This window comes from Varanus komodoensis, unplaced genomic scaffold (genome assembly GCF_004798865.1).
Source record: "Varanus komodoensis strain SLA01 unplaced genomic scaffold, ASM479886v1 scaffold5, whole genome shotgun sequence".
In the NCBI taxonomy this organism is placed as follows: Eukaryota; Metazoa; Chordata; class Lepidosauria; order Squamata; family Varanidae; genus Varanus; species Varanus komodoensis.
Window position 1 is genome coordinate 44,903,213 of NW_025336087.1, and position 20,960 is coordinate 44,924,172.

General features: G+C 40.3%; 1 protein-coding gene across 2 annotated transcripts in view; it reads left to right on the plus strand.

Moving 5' to 3' along the window:
- Positions 1–20,960, plus strand: part of TLE1 (TLE family member 1, transcriptional corepressor) — a 75,322-nt gene that overhangs the window by 36,805 nt on the left and 17,557 nt on the right. For both annotated transcript variants that reach the window (XM_044445811.1, XM_044445812.1), the window contains exons 9-14: positions 12,653–12,769; positions 15,317–15,370; positions 16,342–16,494; positions 17,801–17,945; positions 18,409–18,599; positions 19,416–19,492. In XM_044445811.1, coding sequence (XP_044301746.1) covers positions 12,653–12,769; positions 15,317–15,370; positions 16,342–16,494; positions 17,801–17,945; positions 18,409–18,599; positions 19,416–19,492 — 737 coding nt within the window. The remainder of the gene's footprint in view (positions 1–12,652; positions 12,770–15,316; positions 15,371–16,341; positions 16,495–17,800; positions 17,946–18,408; positions 18,600–19,415; positions 19,493–20,960) is intronic.

Sequence of the window (20,960 nt, forward strand, 5' to 3'; positions counted from 1 at the left end):
GGCACATTTTGAATTCAACCCAATAAATCCAAATTAACAGTATACGTTTTATTCAGAAGTAAATCCCTTTGAATTCACTGCAGTATACTCCTAGGTTAATATGCCTCTTAGTTCTTGCAGGCATTTTTTAAAAAGTACATTAGAATACGCATGTAATGCTCAAAACTTCATTTACCATTAAAAATACCACCACATGAATGAAACAATAGAAACATCACCAAAAAAATAAAGACTCTTGGGTTAAGGAATGTAGGCTGAAAAATTTCTAAGAAACTAAATTTAAATGCTGTGAGGAACACAGTCTAAGCTTGTAATTTTATCAGACTTGTACATTAATGTTTCCATGTCACTTTGACACTGCATCTGCAAAAGACTAATATACATTTGCCCTTTACTACACGTCACTTTAAAAAAAAGAGAGAAAGCAACCTAGGGAAAAGCAATTTTAGGGGAAAATGTTTTCTAGACTAGTGCTGTGCACTTGGAATATAAATTTCTGCTCAGACCAATTACCTTAAGAGAAAATATGGCTTACCAAGCTAATGCTGAAGATGCTTCATTTTTTTTTACTTAATACATATTTTAGGTGCCTTCCCAAGGCAGCTTACAATGTTAAAACAGAACAGTTCAGTACCAAAAGCACCTTAATTATAAACAGTTAAAATAACCGATTTACAATAAAATAAAAATAGAAGATCTGACATACAAAAGCTTCAGTTAAGAACCAGAGAACAAATACATTTCTGCAACATCTCAAAATTGGGCACAGATGGAACCTTCTGTATACCTCGTGGGGGGAAATTCTGCAGAGCCGGGGCCTCGTCACTGAGATCACCATGTCTGGATTGCAGTTCCAGCACAGGGGAAGTGGCAGCCCTGTGGAAAGGAGGAGGACTGCTTTGAAGAGTGGTCCACCCACTCCCGCAGAAGCTGGCAAACGCTTGATGTGGGGGTATACCACTTTGCAGGAAACATATTCCCTGTGCGCTCTTCCCAGCACTTTTTGGCTTGTAGCTCCTTCATTTAGAATACATTGAAGCATGAATTGTGGCTCCGCCCAATTCACTGCTGGCACCTGAAAATTGCTTCAAGGTAGCGCGCTTCTCCCACAGCAGCCATTTTATTCTGTTGCTTCTATGCTGCTTTTTTCTCCTTTCCATCCTGCCTTTAAGTCTGTTCCCGAAAGGGGGGAAAGGGGAAAATGAAAGAATGCATAGGTTGTCCTGATTTACTTAAGAGTAAAATATTCCTGTGGACAGCAAAAATAATTCTGGGATCTGATGATCTGTTAACCAGATCATTGAGTAAATTTCCCTGCTGGCTAGGAATATTACCTTGGGTGGACATGATCTGGAAAGATAGCTTATAAATAATGAAATTAGTACATGAAATTCCTGGGCTAAATGTAGCTTTCATATGTATATGAAATTTAAAACTGTTTACTCACTCTGCTGATACTTGATGTTGAGACTTGTTGGCTTATATGTAGTTTCCCTGATGGTCTCAGATCCCATGTACGTTGGGCTCACGTACAATCTTATCAGGATAACACCTCTACTCCGAACAAAGCCAGTCCCAGCCAATTTCAGACTTCCTTCCTCTGATTGCTCTGCTGCCAGACCAGCTCTCACGGATTGGTTAGCTCTGGGACGGGAGGGTAGAGGGGGGAGTTTCCTTTTTAGTAAATATTTATGTTATGAAGGGGATTCAAAATTGGGTTGTCTTCTGTCAACCCTTCGATCCTTGTAAGAATAGAGAAGATGGTGTGCTTTCTAATTGCTGTCTCCATCACCTGTTTCACATACTTTTAAGCATAAAGTGCTAGCACTTCCTTCACTAGATCAGGCATCACTAACATCTGACTCTTTTGTGAAGGAAAGATGGTTTCTTGGTTTGGATTACTCCATGGAAGAAGTCCTGGAGACTCATAGTTTCCTCCTCCTATGTTAGGTTCAGTGCTGGACAAAGTTATCAAAGCAGTCCTGCATGCCATGGACCTCTCCAAATGAGTTGGTGCTGCCTTCGGAGAAGTTCTCAAAAAACAAGTGTCAGGACCCTGCTAAGCAAAGCTATTCTCAAACGTTACCCCAAGGCTTGCTTTATTCTTACAAGAAAGATACGACATCCATGTATAGGGCAGATGCAACCTGCCTTCTTGTGGGAGACACAAAAGAATGCACCGGTTGTAAGTTAGAGAAACAGTTTTCAAGAGAAATGTTGATGCCTCAGCTACAATAGCAAGCTTCTATTTGGCAGACTAGATGATGAGCTTAGTGGTCAAGTCAGGGCCAATACCAAGATGAAACCTATCCTTATTCTCACTAGTGTCTTCCTAAATGGGCTGCAGACTTCATTTGGTCCTTAACCTATCTTATGTCAAGGGAACTGAGGTCACTCTGGGTCAGGATTTGACCTGCTCTTCTTCCTCTAGATCCTACTGCTAGAAAAAGAAAGGCTGTTAGCTACTCCTAAATGCTCCTTTTGCCTTTATAGCCAGTAACAGGGACATCACACCTTTTTGTAAATCTCATTCTCTCCAGGATTATGCAACCCACATGCAGAAAAGTTAAGAAGGGAAACCAGCAAGTCGCTAGCAACTCCTGTAGAGGGAAGGTGACGAGGCACAAGGCCCATCACCACTTGGGAAGGAGCTTGACAAAATTACTTTTGGAAATGCATCTCTGTATAGAGAGTTGTGTTAGATACTCTTTCTACATCAGTTGGGTTTGACAAACTGTCCATGGAGTGTTCTGTTATTTCCCCTATGTCAGGAGGAGTGGTTTCTTAGATTACCTAAGTCTGTGAAAGAATAGGTCATATACATCCATTCCTTTTCAAACCTGGGCAGTCTAGGAAACCTGGGAATGTTGTAGGAAATGAGCGAGCCTTTACTGAAAGTACGCCGGGGCAAGAGATGCACTACTACTATGCTGTCAGGGTTTCCAGTTTGTGTCCAGGTAAGGACAGAAGGGAAAAACATGCCAGGAAAGGATATTTTTAAAAATGTAGCACTGCCACTGCTTACCAAGCCCAGAATTTGACAGAAGGCTGTTCCAACTCTTCCCAGGTAGCTAATCTATCCTGGACAATAATGTGGGGGTGGGTTGTGCTATCAAGAGATAACTTGAGGAAAGCAATGCAGGTAAGAAATCCAGACTGCCTTTTTGTTATGGTTAACATGATACTTTTAGTACAGCTGCCGAAACCTCTGGGAAAAACACTCTACTCACATGAGAGCTGAAGCTTTTAATTTCCAAATACTACACAATATTACAAACAAAAACAAAGATAGCTACACCATCCCATATGAATACTAGCTCCAAAATAGTGTGCAGGGCTTTTACATTTTCCCAGACTGATTTGGCTACAATATAGTCCAGTGGTGGCGAACCTACAGCATGTGTGCCACAGTGGGCACGCAGAGCCCTCTCTGTGCGCACGTGAGCCGAGTCGCCCCAGCATCGCCCCAGCAGCCAAACATCGGATAACAGCGCACATAGGGGCCATGCGCATGCTTGGAAAGGAGTAGTGGCACCAGGTGATGACATCACGAGCCACGACTCATTAGCCGTGACTCATCCGAGCTTTCGCATGGCCGGTCAGTGCGCTGCCAAGGATATATATATATTTGCTTGGACGGGCTGTGAGTTGTTTTTTCTAAACTACAACCTCAGTATGCAGGTTTTATTGCAATGTTGGCACTTTGCGATAAATAAGTGGGTTTTGGGTTGCAGTTTGGGCACTCGGTCTCTAAAAGGTTTGCCATCACTGATATAGTCACTAGATCAGGGATAGGTGGCCCATCTTGGGCTTGTGAGCATATATGGTTATTTGAAAAAGTATCCTGGTCACCACCACCAACTGGGCATGCTGCATGTGAAAGCATCTTCTCTGCAGCCAGCCATCATTTTCATTTTCTAAGGGCGCCATTACATATGGCAGACTGTACCCCTCTGAACTTAGTGGCATATGGGCATCCAATACAGAAGGAGTGGAGGCAAGGATCGTTTCTATGTTTCCCACATCCTCCAGCACATTTACACAGCTGGTTTCAGCCCTCTAAGTTATTTTAATCCTGCTTGCAAGGAGGAAGGGCTCGGGTACCTCTTGGCTCCCTGTAACGTGGTAGAGTCCCCCCACTCCCAGCCGCATTGGCTCTGCAATGGTGCTTTTGCAGGCATTGAAAAAACCGGTGTGGTGAGGGAAGGGTGAGGACACTCGAATTTGGAGCATGCAGCAGCCATGCAATTCTACCCTAAGGATGAGCCCTGAGTGCCACATGTGGCCCAGAGGCATTCATGGGAAAAGAATAAAGTCCTTATTTTGCTTTGAAGCAATTCCAGCTGCTAGAAAGAAATATTACTTTTTTTTTTAAAAAAGAGACTTGGGGCACCTTGGCAGACATCCAGAGCAGCGTAAGGGAGCTCGCAGGTGCCAGGTTGGCTACCTCTGTGCTAAATGATACAAAAAGGGGCAGAGGGCAGGCAGTGAAAAATATGTTTGAAATTTCAGTGCATCAGCAAAGATGCCAGAGCCGAAATTGCCCTTGTGATCTCTTTTATACTTAATTTATATTTCATATTTTTGCTGCGTAGCTGATAAAACAGTGATTACTTTTCTGTTCTACAGCTGTTGTGTATTGGGTTTTCATTTTTGAGAAGTGGAGTCTAAATGCCTGCTGTCGTGCTTAATATTGTGACCCAGAACACACACTTCTATAAAACGTGGGAATGAATCTTCCTTTGTTATTGTGCATTAGTTGAACATGTTTCCAGCGATTCCTGCCAGAATGGCATAAGTGTTGATGCTCACAGTCTGCGCCTCTCCAGCTGTATTGGCCTACAATACCTGTTATCTCTCACCCTTGGCTGATGGAAGCTGTAGGCCAAAACATCTGGAAAGCCACAAGTTGCTACCATCGGTATATTTGTCATTGGGCCTGTGCATTCACTTCACATTAACATTTAAATGTGGCAGGTAGACCTCTGACTTGGAGTACTGACTTAGGATTCAAAGCATCTCCCTATTTCTGGCGTATTGGTGTCTCACAGTTATCACCTGACTTCTACACTGACAGTCCCTGGCTTTGACTCTTACACTTTGCTAGACTTGGTGGAATATGCGGAGAGAGCAAGATGCTCAAATCTGATCCTTCCTCGATAAAGGAAGTATACTGGATGTCCAATTGCCCTGTTGGTTAACTCTTGGGTACATTCCTTTTTAAACTGTTTATAAGAAATTAAAATCCTGATATTGGCAATTCTGTGCGTGCTGACCATTTCTGCAAATCTGGGTCTGTGTGCTAATCATTTGGGTGATGGATTAGAGCTGTCCATGTGAACCAATAACTCTCTGTCTCTAGGTTACTAATTAAGATTAGCTTTTACCTCATTTAAACACTTAGGCTAAATGAGACTAGTCTTTATAAATATTCAGATGACTTCTACAACATTGTTACTGCATTTTCAGGGTGGAGGTACAACCATATATTAGCAATATTGAGAAGGATGGTCCAATTTGATCTGAACATTTCAGAATGAATCTGTGTGTGACACATTCCTCAGTGTGGAGAATTTTGATTCTGTTGGACTGTTACATCTTGGAAGCTAAGCAGGGTGGGACCTGGTTGAAATCTGGATGGGTGACTTAATGTTGTGAACTGCCCAAAGAGCTTTGGCTATGGGTGGTAAAGAAACGTAATGGGTAAAATCATCATCATCATCATCATCATCATCATCATCATCATCATCATCATCTGTGGGAAATCTCTATACCATCTGAATAGTCAGATCTGTTCAACAGACTATATGGAAGATGAGTGAAACCGATGTATGCCAGTGTACCTTGATTTTTCAAAATAAATCAGTAGCATGCCCTGGCCAGAAAAAGAAAAAAGACAAGAACAGGGAAAATAATTCAAATTCATGCTGCAGGGGGGAAAATATGCAGTCTTTGAAAAATGTGTTTACATGACTTAACTGCATCCTGCTTTAAAAAACAAAACAAAACAAAAACCTTAAATTCATGTGAATTAGCAGTGTTAGAAGCTAGCTTTTCTTAAAACTGCCAGAGCTTGGATAGTATGATTTGAGAAAACTGCACCCACATAGTCCTGCTCTGCTCAGAAAAATGCAAGGTGCTCTAGTAGTGGCTGTGGGAAACGAACCCTAAGGGAACACTTGCCGGAATTCGCAAAAGGCCCTAGCAGTGAAATAATGCACTGGGGAACATGGCTGGATTGTCAATCCTTCTGGAATAGTGCATGGATTTCCAAGAATGAAAGCATACAGTGGATACTGGATCTAGTGTGCACAACTCAACCTAGTGTCAATGAAAATGGAATGGCTATCATTATGGAGGCTGCTCTACAGTCCTCTCTCTCTGTGATGGCAAATCTTTCATTGAAGGAAATTTTCCTGACTCAACTGAAGATCTCCAAGACCCTCAAATAATTTGCTGCACCACCAAACAAATTCTCAGTTTGGATTTGATGAAGAAATGCAGATGTATTATTACATCGAAGACAGCTAACACTGAGTCCCACTGGCTATTTTGTGTGCACCTGGCCTGATCAAACCTATCTTCTTGACCTTATACAGGATATTTTCATGGGGTATGAAGATTAGAGCACCACAACACAGCAAAATGTAGTGGATTATATTCACTGGTATATTGCAGGAAAAATAAGTTCTTGAAAATATAATGCTGCTTATATAGCAACACATTTTAGCTTGAGATTACACGGTACTGAAAGGACAAATCATACATGTTGCTAAATGTGAAGCTTCTTCCCTGTTCTTAGATAAAATGCTTGTGAATATTCTTAGTTTAAAACTAATATTTTAGTTTAACATTTATTCTAAATGTTTAGAATATTTTAGTGAACATTTTATTAATTAAACAAGCAGTTTAAGATTTCTTGGAATAAATTAGTTATGTTGTATGGGATCTAGTAAATTATTGTAAGGGGTTGTGTTTGACATTCCCAGTTTTTAGCACCCTAAATGCCTACCTGGTCTAAAAAGGAAACTATCTTGGAAGACCATATAGTGCTGATGGTATCTAAAAAGCCATTATAGTTCTTGATCCATGCTTTGAAAACAAAGCCAAAAACTCTTCAGTTTGAGAAAATTAAAATACAAGCTTGTTTAATCTGATGATGTCCTTGTGTATTAAAGAAGAATAAGAACACTTCAAAGACTGCATAGCTTTTGGATAAGATACTTGTAATAAGGTGGGTTCTTGTGATATTGTACATAGATAGCAATTTCTTTTTAAGGAGTATTTCAGACCATCCAGCCATTTGGATGATTTATTTTTACCCCCTCCCCCCAAAACAACAACAACAAGCTTGGGTTTTATGGATTCCATAGACTTGATTACTATAAAATGCACACATCTCTTTTCCAGAGATTGCATGTGAAACTTTTAGCCTCATCTTGTCTGCTTACTTCATCTCTTAGGAAAAGCATTCATACATTTTGTGTGAGGCATGCAAGAGAGGGGAGGAAGCAGGGAAAAAAACAAAACTGAAGAGCAGAGTTTGTCAAGCAGTGTATTTTCTGGTTTGAAGTACTGTCTTGTCCTTGTTTTCTTGTGAAATGATGGCACATTAGGTACTTAGTGCTGGTACATGAATAGGTCAGATACGATAGGTATATTTGCATCATCACTGTTGCATCACTGTTCCCTATTCCATCCCTATATAAGTTCTATGTAAGCAACAAGAGGATGTTTACTCATTTGTTAGCTCTCTGTTTATAAATAATAACATGCTAGCAAGAACAGTATGGCTTCAACTCTTATAAAAAAAATTCATCTGGAAATCTGATCTTTCTTTTGAAAAAGAGAAACTTAGGATTTGATATCAAAGGTGAAATTTAGTGATTGAGATATATTATTTATTTATTTATTTATTAAAACATTTTACATCACTAAGTTAAAATAATTATAATATAAATTAAAAATATAAATATTAAATTAAAAATACAACAATACAATATAAAATGTATTTGATGTCTTTTGATTCATTCATTTTCATGTAGTTTCCTTTTTAGTTTAATTTTTAGTACGACTACAATTCTGTAGAAATTGCATGCACTCAAGGTCCAATTCTTTTCCATACTTTTAAAGCCTTTTGTTGGGCCCTTAGGCTAACAGAGTTCCCAAAAGAAGTATGGAGGAGAGAAGGCAGCTGCATACATCCATTGATCATAGTACAGTGTAGTGGAAATGCTTTCTCTTGAGCAGATGTTCCTTTTAGGTTTCCTTCCTTTTTGTATTTCTTACTAGAAGAGGAGATGCACTAGACTGGCTTGGATGGCAATACAGTACCACGGCTAGGGTATCAGGTTTGAGTGTAGAAATCCCATGTTCCAGTACACTCAGCTATGAAATTAATTGGAAGGCTTTGGGCAACTCTATCACACAGATTCTCTCTTTAACCCACCTGTTTAAATGGCTGAAGCCCATCCTTCCTGGAGGACGGAATGATGTAAATGGAGCTAAACGATACTGCTTCCTTATAGCAGGAACATCTTAATGTACTAGACCCATTGAAACCAGTCGCAGTTCCTCTTCCGTATGGAAGAATTACTGTAGCAGAAGCTACACTGAGCAGCCCATCTTGAATTATAGCTGAAGGAAATCTCTGAATAACAAGAGCAAGAGGAAGGAGGAGAGAATTACTCATAAAATCGATTTAATCGCTTAGGCCAATCTGGACAAATAATGTAGGCTTCATGTACTTAATCCTTGATAAATTGGGTTCTGACCATGAAAGTGGGGATTATCCTTAATTAAAGTGTCTAGTCTACTGAAATCAAGCAAAACAAACTATTTTTATATGTTTCTCTTAGCAAGGTGATAACAATTATTTGACAACTATGCAATCACATTAATCTCCACTGTGAAATAAATTATTGGAACTCTTTGAAGTAGAATATACTGTAGGGGAAAATCAGTGATTTTGGTCAGCAGCATATTCATCAGTTACTGGAGTTCATACCTGTCCCCTTGCTCTGGCAGTGTGCTAATAGCAACAAAATAGTTACTAAATTATATATACTGTGTTTCTGCAGTTTGTAAACTACACCTGCTTTCTGAAATGGTGAGAACCACCATTTCTCCTTCCCACCCTCCAAATGCTAATGCTGTTCACTGTGTGGAGAAGATGACCATCACAGGGTAGGAGATACCCTTTTTTTTTTTTTTTTGCAGATAGCACCAGCAGCTGACAGCTTGTTGGAGGGCTTCTACACTCTTCTTCCCAGCTGTTATTCCTTCTTCCCCATCCCCATTTTGGCCACTTTCACCTTGCTATCCACACTTTGAACCAAATGTTTGAAAATGGACTAATTCCTGTCTTGACTGTGGCTTTCTCAACAGTCACACCACAATTGGGATGTAAGGATAGCTGTGGGGCCTTTGCTCTTAAATCCTGCAAATAAGTCTGGCAAAAGATGTATAAAGTTCCTAAGTGAAACAGTTTTTCAGCATCCCAGTTTTCTTTTGTTTTTGTCATTAGTCACTTCAGTGTGTTGCAAGCTGCTATCCTCTTGAGTGGCACAGAAGATCTTTGTCTGGCTGACTGAATGATAAGCCAAACCACTCTCAAAATCAACAAACCTTTCCACAAATGTATTTTTTCCTTCACAGATTAACAGTGCTCCAAAGCATTTAAGAACTGATCATTGTATTTATTTTTGCTTTTGCTTCTGCCTTCAGACCGTTAGCTAGTAACCAAGATTATGTTCAGAATGTCTTTGAATCACCACAGTGTAGACAAAGACTACTTCTCTTCGTCATTCTCTTCGGCTTTGTTAACTTTAAAGTCAGTTATTTTCTGTTCAGCCTCACAATTTGTTGTGCATTCATAATGCTGGCAGGAAGTAAAATCTCACCACTTAAGCTCAAAATTTAAAATTGGGTGATTTTGTCCAAAGAAGTTCTGTACTATTTAGTCTTCTTGCTACCATAGTTCTCTGTATAAACATTTATCTCATACACTTTCCCTGTTTTAAATTATCTCCTTTTTAAGTTGTTTCCAGAGTCGTGATACCATATTTTCACATCAAGTTTACATTGTAATGTGAATTTTAAGGCTTTTAGGAAGCCACAGTGCCATCACAAAATGAAAGGCGGGCTAGCCTTTGAGCTGCTATAATACTTTCTGGCTCAGTCATGTTTCGACGCCAGATAATGTGTGTCAAAAGCTTTTCGACAGAGGTGTGCACAGACTTGCTGCTTGGTACAGCTTTGATTCATAAAAGACTTTCCTAAAGACCTGTCATCTGATTCGGATTTGATTTTTTAAAATTGAATGACATAATACAAAGTCTCTAGAATGGGTTGTGGTTTGTTAGCACCTCTTCAGAATGAGTTTAAATATACAAATAGAATGAGTCTGCATTTACAAAAGAAAAAAGTATTCTTAATCTACGGATCTTTGACAACCTTAAGTCTTTTTGTCTCACTTGCTTTCATGTGCACATAGAGCCCACTGGCCTGTAATTCCTGTGTGTGTGTGTGTGTGTGTGTGTGTGTGTGTGTGCGCGCGCGCGCTGCATGTCCAATAGTATTAAAAGCCATTTCAATATGTGAAAGTAATATTTTCTCCCAAAGTCTACCCTGCTGCCTTCCTAGTTCCCTTACTTTTTTTTAATTCAGCCTCTGTCTCAGGCTAATGAGTTCACTGATCCAACAAACCTTCCTTTTGAGCTGCAAAACACTGTGGTAAAGGCATGCTTATGAACTGGTTTTTTACTTGATTCCATTAGGCCCTCCCATGTGCTTTATAAGATCCCTCCTGTGTGTTGAGCTTGAATAGTCTGAAATAAAAGAGGTTAGCGCTTGCTTGCTTCCAGAAGTCATGAGGAAAGTTCAGATTGCTTTCCAAGCTCTTCTCTTCTCTCCCCTCCCGCCCCCTCCCTGCGCCTGCTTGTCCTTGTGGTTAAGAATTAGCCTGTAAGGATAACAAAGCTTCTAGTCTGGTTGGTCTCAGTTACTCTTCATTTGAATAGTATTATTACTTTTTTATTTTGCTTCCAGGTATAAGTAAGTTTGAATATGCATAAATATGTTCTTTGAAGTAGTGCATTGTTAGTGATAGATTTTTGTATAAATTTCAAAGAAGTGTGTTGGTATTACGTCCTCTTGTAAAGATGACTTTTAGAAATGAGACTTGTCAGGTCTTTGTGAAAGGAGCCCCCGCACCCCCCCCCAGCCCTTCATTCAGCATTGTTCATGGCATTAACACACCATTGAACAAATTGCCCTTCTTGCATATGCTAATCCTGAACTTAAAAGAGCCCATTGTGACATGTATAATGCTTTAGCTGGAGGGAAGATGAGAATTGGAGGCATGTCAAATTATCATGTGACCCAGAAATATCTAAAATGCCTCTCTTCCGTTTGGGTCAACAGTTTGTACTTAGCATTATCTTAAAAAAAAAGTTGCCTGTAGATTGTGGACAAGATTAGTCCTTCCTCTTGTCTTTTGGCCTTCCTTTTACATTATACATTTTATGTTGGAACCTTAAAAATGTCTTAGCAGAAAATTGTCTGAGATGAACCATTGCCTGTTATTGTTTCACTAAAGCTGTGCAGTTGTTTTGCTTTATATTTATTTTCTGTACCAGCCCTGTCATTAGGCAGAGTGAGGTGGCTGACTCGGGCAGCGGATTGTGGGTGTCATGAAAGGGCAGCAAATTGTTGGTTATTTAATTTATGATTATTGTATTTTTACTGCTAGGAAAGGGGAGAAGTGCTTGTGCAATTTTCTTCTCCAGATGACAAAATAAGTTGACTGGCCTTGAGCACTATGTACCTTGACTTTGCGTGCAGGGGACACGCACACACACTATTTGCTGCTCTGTCTCAGGAAGTAAAACAACTTGGGCCAGCCCTGCTTATCTGTGTATCTTCTATTTATAATTCTCTCTATATATAACTAGATTAATGCTCAACTTTTATTGTCTTATGATCTGATGCATGTTCCAATTTTTAACACTTCTTAGTGGTTGTGTAAATATTATACTCCAGTTCAAAGAGAGGCAAACAAAGCAAACTTTTATTGATCCACAGCCAGATGCCTAAGCAGAATATAGAACTGATCACGCCATCAGCTCAGCTGCCCTGGAGCCTGCCTCATTCTCTCTTCCTTTTTCTAGAATTTTACTTGTAAAGCTAGTAACATCTTAACAACCAGTCCAGCTAAGCCTAATACAGATGGTCAATTAACAGAAATTTAAACCATACTTTTAATTATTTTTCATAAACACAAATGTTTTCTGCTTGGTAGAAATGTTTTGCATGAGTAGATTGTCCTGTCCCAACCATAATTTTTTTTCCAATAAGGATCAGCTGAATACAGTAACCAGTTTTGGGTCATGTTCACCTGAACAACTCTGCTGTAGTATATGTCTTTCTAAGCCAACTGCCATGTGAGAATCAACCTGCTTTTAATGTCTTTATGTGTTGCAACCTGGTTGTATTGCTCTGAGTACTTGGTAGAAAGATTATGAATAAACAATGAATAACAATTATATGCTTTATAGCAAGGGCTGGAAGGTTATGGTGTATCCATTGCTGGCTTAGAGGTACAAGCTGATCCTCAAGGTAAATGCTGATGACCTTGTATTTGTGTTTGCAGAGTAATTCACTCTTGGTTCCGGACAGCCTGCGGAGCACAGATAAACGCAGGAATGGACCTGACTATTCTAATGACATGAAAAAAAGAAAAGTGGACGATAAGGATTCAAGCCACTATGTAAGTAAATCTGTCAACAATGATTAACTTATTTTCAGATACTGTATGAGTGGAGAAAATGCAGAGTTAGGGTTTATGTGGCCATGTATGTCTGAGAATGAATACTAAAAACAGGCTTACTTGTACTTTATATATGGTAGTGTCAATAATGCAGCCTTATTATTTATGTTTACTAGATCTTACTCCACTCTGTGATTTTCACTGGTTAGTTTGCATGACTTTTATCCTTGATGGCTTTTATCCTTGATGGTTTGTAGTGTCATACAAATCAGACCAGTTGCCATACAGTGGCTTGTTTGAGGCTATAAGCAACCCTGACAACCAGTAGCTTGCTCTTTGGTTCTTGTATCTATGAAGGGTTGTCATGTCATCTGAACCCAGATGAAGCTCGTCTTGGCAGCTTGCTTGGCAGGAGCAGTAAAAACCCTTTATTGTCCTTGGTAAGCTTGACTGGGTTCTTGGCCAGTGTTAGCTGACCTGTAAGTGTTCAAATGGCATTTGGAGATAGTGGCAGTGGCTTGCTGTATTTTAGCCATTGTTGAAAGCCCATTTTTGCACTTTACCCATTTCTTTGCCATCCTAGTTTTGGCAACCCTTTGGAAGTGCCCAAGTAGCACTTTGGAGGAGCTGTCAGTGGCTGGCAGAAAATATTAGAAACAGAAATAGTTCAAATAGTTTTGCTCTATTAGTATTATTATTATCATTTAGGCATATTCATGAGTTATATGACTGTAGAAAGCATCAATTGGGGCAACATCCTGAGATACCAAGATGCTGCCTTTAGTTTCTCTCGGTAGCTGTCAAAAGGCAAGCTGTCAAGTAGAAGTGGAGGTGTGAGTGATCTTTGTTGGAGCCCACAACAGTTAATCTTATTGTTGCCATGGCATTAACTTGAACTGAAAAAGTGGGAGGCAGGGAGTTGGACCTGGTCCCTGAGACAGTGCACCCTGTGAAAACCCTTTTTAAAGTTTTCCAGAGTTCTCAGTTAGCTTTTCCCAAGAAGACAAACATTACTCCAGTCTGTCTGTCTGTCTGTTTTGTTCTTTTTGCTGCTGACAGCTCCTCCAAAGTGCTGCTCAAGCACTTAGGGAGGACTGACAGTGGCTTTCAAAATGGGGATTGTGAACCCGGTTGTCAATTCAACTTTCATGCTCTCATGTGCAAAAATGCTTTGATGAGCCAAAAACAGATGGCAGCAGAGAGTGGGGAGACAAGCTGATCTCACCATAGCATCTACTGGGATACTTACGGGAGGGCTTAGGAGGAGGAAGGAAAGGGAATGGCTTGTAACGCATGGTGAGTCCATTCCTCTGTCGAGCATACTGGATGGTGTTCAAACAACTACCTACCCACTGTGGCCTTTTGCCAGGATGGGTTGCTATGATGTGCAAACATCCCCACTGTCTTCATCAGGAAAGCTGCCAAGCTGGCAGCAGCCTCATTATTCCCAGAGTGTGCTTGCAGTGAGGTTGCCATTGTGTCTGAACTGGATTTAAATTACTTTTTCTTGTTAATGGACTATTTTGCTTATCAGTCCATTAACAATCATATTACTCAAAGGATATAACATTACTGACTGAGATAAGGCCCAATGGCCTGTGACAATGCTCTGCTGCCAAAGTTAAGGAGGACTGGATGTGTATGATGCAAGGTTGGGAGACTACCAAGGACTTTGTATGATGCCCTGAGTGGGAACAGTGGATAGTCACTATATATAATCAACAGTATGTGTCAAGTGCAAAAATACAGGGGGAAAAGGCCATATAGGTTTTAATAATGTGTGTAATACTGTCACTTAAAAAGATTACAGAATGCGCATCCTCTGTCCTGAAAACTTAGTAAATGTTCAAAGGTTTTGATAGGTTTCCAGCTACACTGCAGTTATTGACTTTCTATCTATTCCCTAAGAATCTGAGAAAATGGCAAGGGAGTAATAGAAGATGTATATACTGCATGCATTAATTTACTAGGCCTTGATGGCCTGGTGCTAGGCTTGGCACCGTATGGCACAGATAATGCCTAGATAATCACACAGGAGAATGCTTTGCCAAAGTGGCATATTTATGTAAATATTCCTACAGTCAGCTAGATAGTATATATACATGAATTATAAAACATCTCACATTCCATAGTTTTAGCGTAGAGCCAGTGTGGCCTAGTGGTTAGTGTTAGGACTGGGACTCAGAAGACTTTGGTCCTAGTCCTCTCTTTGCCATAAAGCATAGAAAGTGGCTATGGATCAATGATTCGCTTAGCTTAACTTCTCTCACAAGGTTGTTAGCAGGATAAAATGGAAAGGAAGATTATGTAACCTGCCTTGGGTTCCTTGCAGGGAAAAGGTGGGGATAGGGTAGGATAGGATAGGATTTATATTTTGAAGCAGGAAGAGCTTTTGGTTAGAGTAGGTGAGGAACTTTGAGAGAAATGGCCATTGCCTCATGTGCAATGTATCAGATCAGAATTTTGTTTGGTTTTTGAAAATGCAGTGAATTTTCAGCTTACAGTGGAAAGTAGTAACTGAAAGAAACATCTTTTCCTTAAATCTAGGACAGTGACGGTGAAAAAAGTGATGACAACTTAGTTGTGGATGTGTCTAATGAGGTAAATTATTTTGTGCTGGTATTACAATACATAGAAATACTGGGGGAAGGGTTCAGCTTTAGACCACATCTCTGCAAGCTATGCATCACTGCTGCATATCTCCTGTAAAATAGCTACATTACTTCAGCCCACTGTTAGTGGCTCTCTTCAATTGGAAGAGTCAGCAACATAGTATAGCATAAGAGTCCTTATTTCCTGTGTGCTACATTGGCCAAAGAAGGCAGCACACTTTCACCACAACCTGCAGGTGCTTTGGTAGCACTGAATCTATGCATGTTTTATGCTAGAATTGATATTTTTCTCGGCTGAGTTGGCTGAAAGTGAGAGAATAAAATAATCTACTTGTTTTTAAGACAGTGCAAGGATGGGGTTTGCCTATTTAAACACTTCATCATTCCCATTATTGTAGATCAATAAACTCTGTTTTGGAAATATGAGTGGGTGGTGCAGCTTGCAAGGATACTTTTCTCCTGGAAAACAAGGCTCTTTGATGCACTGTCTGAGAAGCTCCACTTGCTCTCACGGACTGCACTGATGCAGAACCATTTAAAAATCCTCATTTATGAGGAATGGATAGCTGCATGGTTGCAGTCATACTGCCTCACATTTCTTAGAAGTTGCCTTTTAAAATATGTCCCTGAGCCAAATAATGTATCATTCATTTTTTCATGTGAATTCTAGGAAATTGGTCTGATATTTGGCAACTGTTTTTCTTGGTGATTTTAAATGGTCCAGTTTACCATGCAAATCATGGCTTTTTTCACTATTCCCTTGGTCATGTAGTAAATATCTCTAAACTAATACAAAGGGCTAACCTGTAATATATTTGTGCTCTTAGCTCAGGGCATCTTGCCTTCCAAAACTGCTGTACCTCTCTGCCTCCTCCTCTTCCTTATTCCCTTGTATCATGCTATTCAGTAATACCCTTTGTTGCCATCCTTCTGTTACCTACCTTGGTCAAATTCACTCAGGACCCTTCATCTCCACGAGCAAGCCCCGCGCATTCACCACGTGAGAATGGCATAGACAAAAACCGTCTCTTGAAGAAAGATGCCTCTAGCAGTCCAGCATCCACTGCCTCATCAGGGAGTTCCACCTCCATGAAATCCAAAGAAATAGGTTTGGTGAGTATTTTTCCTTATGTATGGTCTGTCTGTGCCCTACAGTTTGACACCTAGAAGTTGGCCTTATAGATTACTGCCCCATGGATCATCACATGCATTGGGTGAGGGGGGATGTGCATGGAGTTAAATGGAACAACTACATTAATCAAATGCAATGATTAAGACAGCAATTAAAGCTCTTTTAAATTTATTTGAAATTGTTTCTTGTGAATGGCTCTTTTCTGCTTATGTTTACATCCCAGTAATGTAACTTACTGGAAATCAAAATGTGCTAATTGCATGCCCACAACTCTTAGTCTGTCAGCTAATGCAAAATGGTATGGGAAAGTGTCCCCCCCCAATACCTATGGAAATGTATAACTAATACAAGCAATATACTGTTTTCTAATCACACAGCTATTTGCATCCAGCTCTATCAGGATCAAAAGGAATGCTTCATTTTTATTTCAGTGATTGCAATTTTGTAAGATTAATTGTTTAAGTCAAACCAGATAACAGCATTCTAGGCTGTAGCTGTCAAATAAACTCTTGGTCACACATTGGTCTTTGTTTTAAACCACTGACTTTTGCACTAATTTGTGAAATTTAATACCTGGCATTATTAGACACACAGTACATGTGGTAGGAACCGGAAGACCCACCTTGTATAGTTAACTTCTTTGTTGACTCTCACAAGGTGATTTCTCTCTTGTGCCTTAACGTGAACTGAAAAAATTCAGGGGCTGAGAACTGGACTAGTACATATGGTTGTATGAGTCCCAGTTCAAAAACCCCATTACTCCATGCATTTGGTTATTACATTTATGGTTCTTTGACACTGAGCAAAATATGTGAACATCTACATATCTGATAGAAAAGCACTATTTTGCCCAGTACACCATTTATTTGGTGTATTTATATCAGAAGAGGTGATTCTTATCCATCTGTGTGTGCACTTGTGTGCACGCAAAAGGACCACTTACAACTTCAGATGGACAAGTAACTCATCCTTTATTATCAGTGTGCCCACACAGCACTTTGTATTAGAGTAATCGCAGTTGTTGCGTTTAAATTAAAGTAGCTGATAAAATGTTAAACAACAATTATCTAATCAATCCCAGCTCTTGCCAATAAAGAATACAATTAATGTGTTTTATACGTCTTGCCTGTTGGCACAAATGGAGGAGATTAACAGTGCTAGTGCTGCTTAGATTGTAGGAAAATTGGCCAGGAAGTAGGTACTAATATTCCAGCGGCTATTGTGCTCCATTGTGTAATATGGCCTGGATTAAAAACAGTACTCATTTAACCTGTTTAATGATACCAGCATGAAAAAGCGAGCACCCCAGTTCTGAAATCCAGCACACCAACTCCACGAAGTGATGTGCCAACTCCGGGGACTAGTGCTACGCCGGGCCTTCGTCCAGGCCTTGGCAAACCTCCAACAATGGACCCTCTGGTCAATCAAGCAGGTAATGCAAAGGTCTTTTGTTGTTCTTTGATTTGTTGTTGTTCATTTACTTTTGGTGTGGTGATCATGTACCTATTGATCCAGAAATCATGATGAACTAACAGCTCTCACTCTAAGCAGCCATCTTGTCAGTTTCTTTCCTGTGTGTGATCTCTGAGATAATCCGACCAGTAGAAAATCTCTCTAGAATTTCTCATCATTATTCTGAGGGTTAGTTCTTTCAGGCTGCATTATCCTGTATTTGAGATGGAAATCTACATCACAACAAATGCAAAATGACATGAGCTGTTGTGTGTTCCGTTTGACAAAGTATATCACTCTTGGCTAATCATGAAAGGCTATGCAAAGTTTATGTATATGGAGCTCAGATGTTTAAGGTGGATGTTTTGAGCTCAAAGTAATCAGGGTATGATCAGCGTTATCCAATTTTTGTTTTTATTTTATGCTCTCTGCTTTTACTGCAGCTGCTGGTTTGAGGACGCCTCTTGCTGTACCTGGTCCTTACCCTGCTCCATTTGGAATGGTACCACATGCTGGCATGAACGGTGAGCTGACCAGCCCAGGAGCCGCCTATGCCAGTCTACACAACATGTCCCCGCAAATGAGTGCTGCTGCAGCTGCAGCTGCTGTGGTCGCCTATGGGCGATCCCCCATGGTAAGCTTATAAGCTGAACTGGAAGGAGCTGTGTTTCACTGAGAAAAAACTCTGCATTTCATTGAGCATTATCTGATTCCTACAATATAATAACCTCAGAAGTTTGTCTGCTTAGACATGTTGTACATGTACAGTGCTTTATACCCTTATTTAAAAAGGCAATGATCCAGTGAGGTTTGAGTAATGTTGTGACTGCATTCGAATGTAATACTGGTTAATTGTTTAACCTTATGTGAACAAGCTTTTGTAAGCCATTGGAAACTTTTGCAAGAAGTAGAAGTTGCATAGATAGTATTCAGGCCCATTTTGGGGGGATTGTTTCTAAATTGGAGTGTTGTTCCTGTCCCAGCTGTCCTTTCTACCCACAGGAAGGCTCTACCTGTGCTGAGGTTAAAGGAGGCAGCCTTGAGCCTTTATATAATACCCACCCTCATATAGGTGATTATGTGTAATTTGGGACCAATGTTTCTGTATCTGTACATGTATATCTTTTAGGCATAATCTGCCACCACAAAATGGGGTATGCATGCATATACTTCAGTGCCGACATGCCTTAGCAAATTATTATTTATGTTATTTGGAGTTCAAAACTATGTACTTAGTGTAGCATTTACATCAATGTGAAATGTGATATATTTGAACTGTGAGCACCCTGCATATGTAAATATGGTTTTGGGACAATACCCAATCTTAAAATTCTTTCTAAATGATGCATTGCACAAATGTTGGTTGGTTTTTTTCTAATGTGGCCAGTGACTGGGCTGAGTTGTAGAGAATGCTTTCTCTGATCATTAAGTTTTGATGGTTCATTATCAGGTTGGGTTTGATCCTCCTCCTCACATGCGAGTACCCGGAATCCCTCCAAATCTGGCTGGAATCCCTGGAGGAAAACCGTAAGTATAAGTAACGTCTGACATCATTGTTAAGTCTAAGTCAGGCAGGGCACATTTCATTTAACATGTCAATAGATAAGAATCCCAAGGGGGAAGCTTTGTTGAGTTTTTTCAGGAAGGTTGCAGTCTTCTCCTGATACTTTTTTTTTCAAAATAAAATCCATCTTTATGGTACATAGCACATTCATGCTATTTTTGTAAGCAGCATTCACCGTTTAGTTGGCAGCGATAAGAATGTATTGGCAAGGCATGTTCCTCCCTTCAGAAGGCTGAAGATGACTGGAATGTAGTACTCTGGTGGAATAAATAAAGTATGTTCTTGTTTTGATTTGTATTCAGGCTGAAAACCTCTTTTGCAAAGATATTGGGATAAATTCCCACTTCTAATTTTAGCATGTTCTGAAGATCATTTATTTTTTGGGCTTCAGTGAATAACTTGCTCCTTTGTTATTATTCCAGAAGATAACCACGAAGCAAGTTCCTTATTTTAGAGTTTAATATTTCAAAAATGAGGCAATATTAGGCATCCTTCTGTGGAAGTGGTTTGTCTTAACATGCGTTAAGACTATGCATATTCTGGCCCTCAGTACAGATTGTTGGCCAAGGCAATCCAAATATTGCATCAAGAAAAGTTTAATTCTGCAACCTGTATAAATCCATGCAAATAAAACCTCTATGTATCTCTTTGATTATTTGCATAATTCAGCCTCTAATGCACTTGAGAAGGCTCCAAAATCATTGAGGCAACAGAAGCCATGCCATCTAGTAGACCTGCTGGTCAAGTATAAAATCTGTAAATGCTTATGGTTTGCGCTTAATACACATTTTTGCATGGTACATGTAGAAACTGTTAGATACTCTAAACCAGGCGTCCTCAAACTTTTCCATCAGGGGGCCAGTTGAAAGCTGCTGGTGCTGGGAGCGGGCCAGAAAGGCAGTGCCGGCAGTGCGCGTGGGCCGGGGCGGGGGCGGCGCATGCAGGTGCGTGCGCTGAGGTGGGGATGGGGCACGCGGCAAGGTGAGGCGGGGCGGGTGCATGAGGCAGTGGCTTGCTCGCTTGGAGATCGTTTTCTCCGAGCAAGCAAACCCCTCTCTCCCCATGCGCGGGCGAGGTGGGCGGCGGTGGGGGTGTGGGCACAGGCACGGCGGGTCCAAATGGGTATGGCGGGCCGGATAAATGGGCATGGTGGGCCAGATCCGGCCCCCAGGCCATAGTTTGTGGACCCATGCTCTAAACTCTGCCATGTGCCAAAGATTTTCTATCTCTAATTTGCATGGTGTACGGCCATTACCCAGCAGGACCTGGGTGTTCCATGCCATTGTGGACTAAGGTCAGTGTAGTATCTCTCTTGAGATCTGGATTTTGATCTGGATTCTTAAGAGTGTTTATTTTTTGCTGTTTTCATTATTTTAGAACAGTATTTAGGAGGTCTGTGTGATCATCTTAAGAATAAGAGCTTGAAATGTC